At 33.3% G+C, this 4,550-nt stretch overlaps 2 protein-coding genes across 2 annotated transcripts; one reads left to right on the top strand and one right to left on the bottom strand.

The window, feature by feature from the left end:
* The first annotated feature begins 94 nt into the window (after nucleotides 1-94).
* Nucleotides 95-1,347, top strand: LOC133795823 (uncharacterized). Its single transcript, XM_062233279.1, has 2 exons — nucleotides 95-714; nucleotides 807-1,347. The coding sequence occupies exons 1-2, from the start codon at nucleotides 95-97 to the stop codon at nucleotides 1,345-1,347; spliced, it is 1,161 nt and encodes a 386-aa protein (XP_062089263.1).
* Nucleotides 1,348-1,906: 559 nt separating this feature from the next.
* Nucleotides 1,907-4,324, bottom strand: LOC133795822 (uncharacterized). The gene is made up of 5 exons (XM_062233278.1): nucleotides 4,304-4,324; nucleotides 4,088-4,216; nucleotides 3,941-3,984; nucleotides 2,521-2,620; nucleotides 1,907-2,437 (listed from the first exon to the last, which is right to left on the bottom strand). Exons 1-5 carry the CDS (start codon nucleotides 4,322-4,324, stop codon nucleotides 1,907-1,909), a joined length of 825 nt encoding a protein of 274 aa, XP_062089262.1.
* Nucleotides 4,325-4,550: the final 226 nt, after the last annotated feature.

Below are 4,550 nucleotides of genomic sequence, written 5' to 3'. Positions count from 1 at the left end.
ACCTATAAATAATATCATTCTTTTACAAAATTTTACAAACACTTTCATTTCTTTCTTTACACACTTTTTGTTTTTCTTCATCTATATAGTTCCTATGGATCCTGACTTTGAGATATTTGACTCTTCGTCATCCGAGGAGGAGGAGGAGGAGATAATTTTAGCTCTTGATATTGAAGAAGAACGCTTGGGTAATGAAAGAGTCTCAACATCGCATCGTAGGTCTATTCCCCAACGTGCATTCAATCGAAGAAATTCGCTTGAAGGCCATGAACGCCTCTTTCAAGATTATTTTTCTAAGTCCCCGACGTATCCACCGAATTTATTCCGCAGTAGGTTTCGAATGCAACGTCATCTTTTCTTGCATATTCAAGCCGAAGTCGAAGCATATGAACCATATTTCGTCCAAAGAAGAGATGCTGCTAAAAGACTGGGTCAAAAAATAACTGCTGCAATGAGAATATTAGCCTATGGAGTCTCTGGAGATTTTGTAGATGAACACTTGCGGATTGCAGAGAATACAGCAGCCAAGTGTTTGAAAAAATTCGTTAAGGCTATCATTGGCATATTCTCCCATGAATACTTAAGATCCCCAAATGAGAACGATATAGCTAGATTGTGCGCAGTTGGAGATAGTCGCGGGTTTCCTGGGATGTTAGGAAGTATTGATTGCATGCATTGGAAATGGAAAAATTGTCCAAGTGCTTGGAAAGGAATGTATTGTGGTCATATTCACGAGCCAACTATAATTTTAGAAGTTGTAGCATCATATGACCTCTGGATATGGCATGCATTTTTTGGATTGCCAGCTCCCATAATGATATTAATGTCCTAGAACACTCTTCTGTTTTTAAAGAGCTTGCTGAAGGACATGCTCCAAAGGTCAACTACTCAATAAATGGAAATGACTATTCGATGAGCTACTATCTTGCCGATGGTATATATCCTTCATGGTTGACGTTTGTCAAAACAATTCATGCTCCACATGGCTGTAAAAATAAACATTTTGCAGCAACTCAAGAATCAGCAAGAAAAGATGTAGAACGAGCTTTTGGAGTGCTTCAAGCTCGATTTGCTATTGTACGTGGACCGGCACGATTTTATGATCGAAAAACACTTAAGGAGATTATGATGGCATGCATTATTTTGCATAATATGATCGTAGAAGACGAGCGACATACTTATCTTCGAGTCGAAGACTTTGTTTATGAACAAAGCGATGAAATAACTGAAGAGCCTATGTCCCATGAGCATACAAATGAATTTGTAAACTTCATTCAACGCCATCATCACATTCGAGATCGAGGAATTCATTTTCAACTTCAGTCGGATCTTATTGAACATTTATGAGAAATATATAATAAATCTTAAGTATTTGCATTTTATATATCACTATGTTTAGGCTAATATTTGTGTTCTTATTATGAGGAAGATGTAACTTTAGTTTCTTTCTTTTCACTATGTTAAGCCTAATATTGTATTTTTGTCTTGTTTTATTGTATTTCCTTGGGATATAAAATATGTAACCTTAAATTCAAGATATTAATCATCAAGTCAACAATATTGCCTTTTACATTAGGAAGCTTTTACAGCCAATATAAACTATTGCAATAAGCATTTTATGCAAAAAAAATTCTTTCAATGATAAAAAATTTCATCATTCAAGTGTTCTATACAAAAAAGTTATCAAAAGTAACCATCATTGAGCTTTTGTTTTGTACAATGCAAATTTCTACATAGAAAAGCTATGGGTAATTTTCTATACAAAAAAAAGAAGCTATTGGGCTGCTAGTTTATGCAAATTTATATGCAAAAAAACTATGATAAAAACTAGTAAAAGAGAATTCCCAAAAGTGGTTGCATTGTTACCTTTCAAGAATACCAAAAATATCAGCCCAAACACTCTAAATCATGGCTTTCTAGACTTTTGCTTCTCAAGTATTTCCAATTGGAGGGTACGGAAATACTCTTGTTGCGTTGGAGATAAAGTTGATACATCTACTCTCATAATTTCTAACTCCCTCCTCATGATTTCAGTCTCTTCTTTCTGTTTATCCAATTCAAGCCTTTCTTTTGCAATGCGGGCATACTCTTTCCTAATTTCTCCCTTCTCAGCATTAGATTTGATTCTCTCCCCTTTTATTTCAATCACCAAATCAGTAAGATTGGAAGAGTTATCCTCTTGCCTCTTTCGCTTCTTTGCAGCCTTCTTTCCAATTGGTCTCTCTAAATTCACATCTAAAGATGGTGCTGCAGTATCTTCATCTATGAACTCTGGTGCATGACCATCTCGAATTATTGATCTTCTTTTAGCTTTCATACTGCTACCCTCAGCCACAGATTCTTTCCATTTTGGATGGTGTCGTAGAATAGTCCAACAATGAAGAAAGTTGAATGAAGTGGGATGGATACTTTGGTATAACTCTTTGGCTTTCTCAATCTGAAAAATCAAGTAAAAGAGATGAGAAATATATAATTCAAAGTGTTATAAACAATATAAATTATATTATATTATTCATGCACCTTATCTTTCTCATTAGCCCCACTTGGAGACCTTCTTTCAATTTGAGCTAAGGCCCCACAAAACTTATTTGTAGCAAGTTGGATAGCAGACCATCTATTTCTAATAGAGCATGAACTATATTAAGAAGATATAGATTTTTTGTTTTTCTAATAATATTCATGAACTCTAGACCAAAATGAATATTTTGATTGATCAACCCCGTTGATTGGGTCCATACTAGTATTCAGCCAAGCTAAAACTAGCAAGTTGTCCTCTTCTGTGCTAAAATTTCCTTTTCTAGATTTAGTTTTTCTACTACTCCCATCTTCTGGATTTGATGGATTATATTGCGACTCTAAGTCATTCAAAGATGGGAGATAGTCATTGTAGCTTTCTTCCCCTCTTGTAACAATGTAGTGAAGGAATGAACCCCATGGAGTTGTGAGTCCATCTTTCAAAATCTGACAAGAGATAATCATAAATTTCTTCCATATATAATATGCATGTTGCAATGCTTTAAATTCCAACTAATTCTCAATAATTTAAAAGAGAGAGAGAGAGAGGAGGATATGTGATAAAGTTAAACCAACTTTGTTATAGGAAGATTATTATCAATCTCATTTATTCTCTACATCAACAAATTCAAGAAGCTAAATAGTTTATAAATCAAATCCAAAAGCCCCAAACTTGAGCAATGTACTACTAAACCTTCTATAAATTACTATATAAAATTTAAAATTTTAATTTGGCATTGAAATATTTATATATTGCTGGGTATTACATATGAAAAAGTCGTAATCGAAATTTACTTAATAATGTGCTCAGAGATACCTTGGAAAGCGACCTCTTTGATAACTTATTCAAGAGATCAATTTGGCTTTAAGCTTATACATATACATACACCATTCGCCATCTATATATATAGATATACTCAATTGCATCATTTTGTACCCTTGAAATATATTATATATATACATATATTATATAATGGAAAATAAATTAATGACTTGTTCTTAAGCGAAATGTATGAATCTCATCCCACTGCATGAAAATGAGGTTAAAGACCATTATTTTCTTATTCAAACACGGGAGAATTTTTTTGGTAGAAAAGGAAACTATTTAATGATATGAAGAGAGAGATAAGTGGTAAGGAGATTCCCAACAACATTGGCTTCCATAAAATTATTACTATGATCTTGAGGTGGGTGAAAGTTGTCTTTTATTGCATTAAGATAAAAACATATAAATATGGTTCTTTAAAAACAAAACTTGTTCATATAAGCAAGCAACAGAATACCAGCCCCAAAAAAGATGTCAGAAACTTTGTTTTTTCCCATTAAAAATGATGCTCTGCAATAATGACTTATTGATTAGGTGATATTACCATCAAATATCTAAGAAGAACTTTGCAGACGAGTTTCGATCCATGACTCCAGATACTTGAGCTCTTCAGTGCTTATTGAATGAGTAAGACCAGGATAAGCCTGCAAATAATAAAGCAAAGTTCCAAAGTTTACAATGATCCATATAACAAGAAAGCTCCAAAGTTTACAATGATCCATGTAACAAGAAAAGAGAGGCAGAAACATACAATTCAGCAGAGATGTATTCAATTCTCTTGTGCACATTTGCATTGGCCTCTGCCAAATCTTGCTTCACAAGAACTGAACCAATCAACTTGTACACATTTGCATCTTCTTTCAAAAGGTCTAACTCCTAAACCAAAAATAAAATAAAATCAGATTAACAATCAGAAACCACATATAAATATATAAATAAGTGCAAAAGAAAAAAAATGATAACAAAACTGGGCATCTTCTTCATTTTTATCCTCAGTAATGGGTATTGAAGAATATAATTGTGAAAATCAATATAAAGCACTTCCAACAATGAAATATACCAACAGAACTGAATTGGGTAGAGCTCTAAATATAAAATATCACCTCAAAAACAATTATTTACACACGAACCAAATAGAAATTTTAAAATAGAAAATGAATTGGAAAGAGTGTAAATGACCTTGAGGACAAACTCATTCTCGCCAAGCTGA

This window comes from Humulus lupulus, chromosome 8 (genome assembly GCF_963169125.1).
Source record: "Humulus lupulus chromosome 8, drHumLupu1.1, whole genome shotgun sequence".
NCBI lineage: Eukaryota > Viridiplantae > Streptophyta > Magnoliopsida > Rosales > Cannabaceae > Humulus > Humulus lupulus.
Note: the sequence above shows the minus strand (reverse complement) of the source record. Positions and strands in the feature narration are given on the sequence as shown.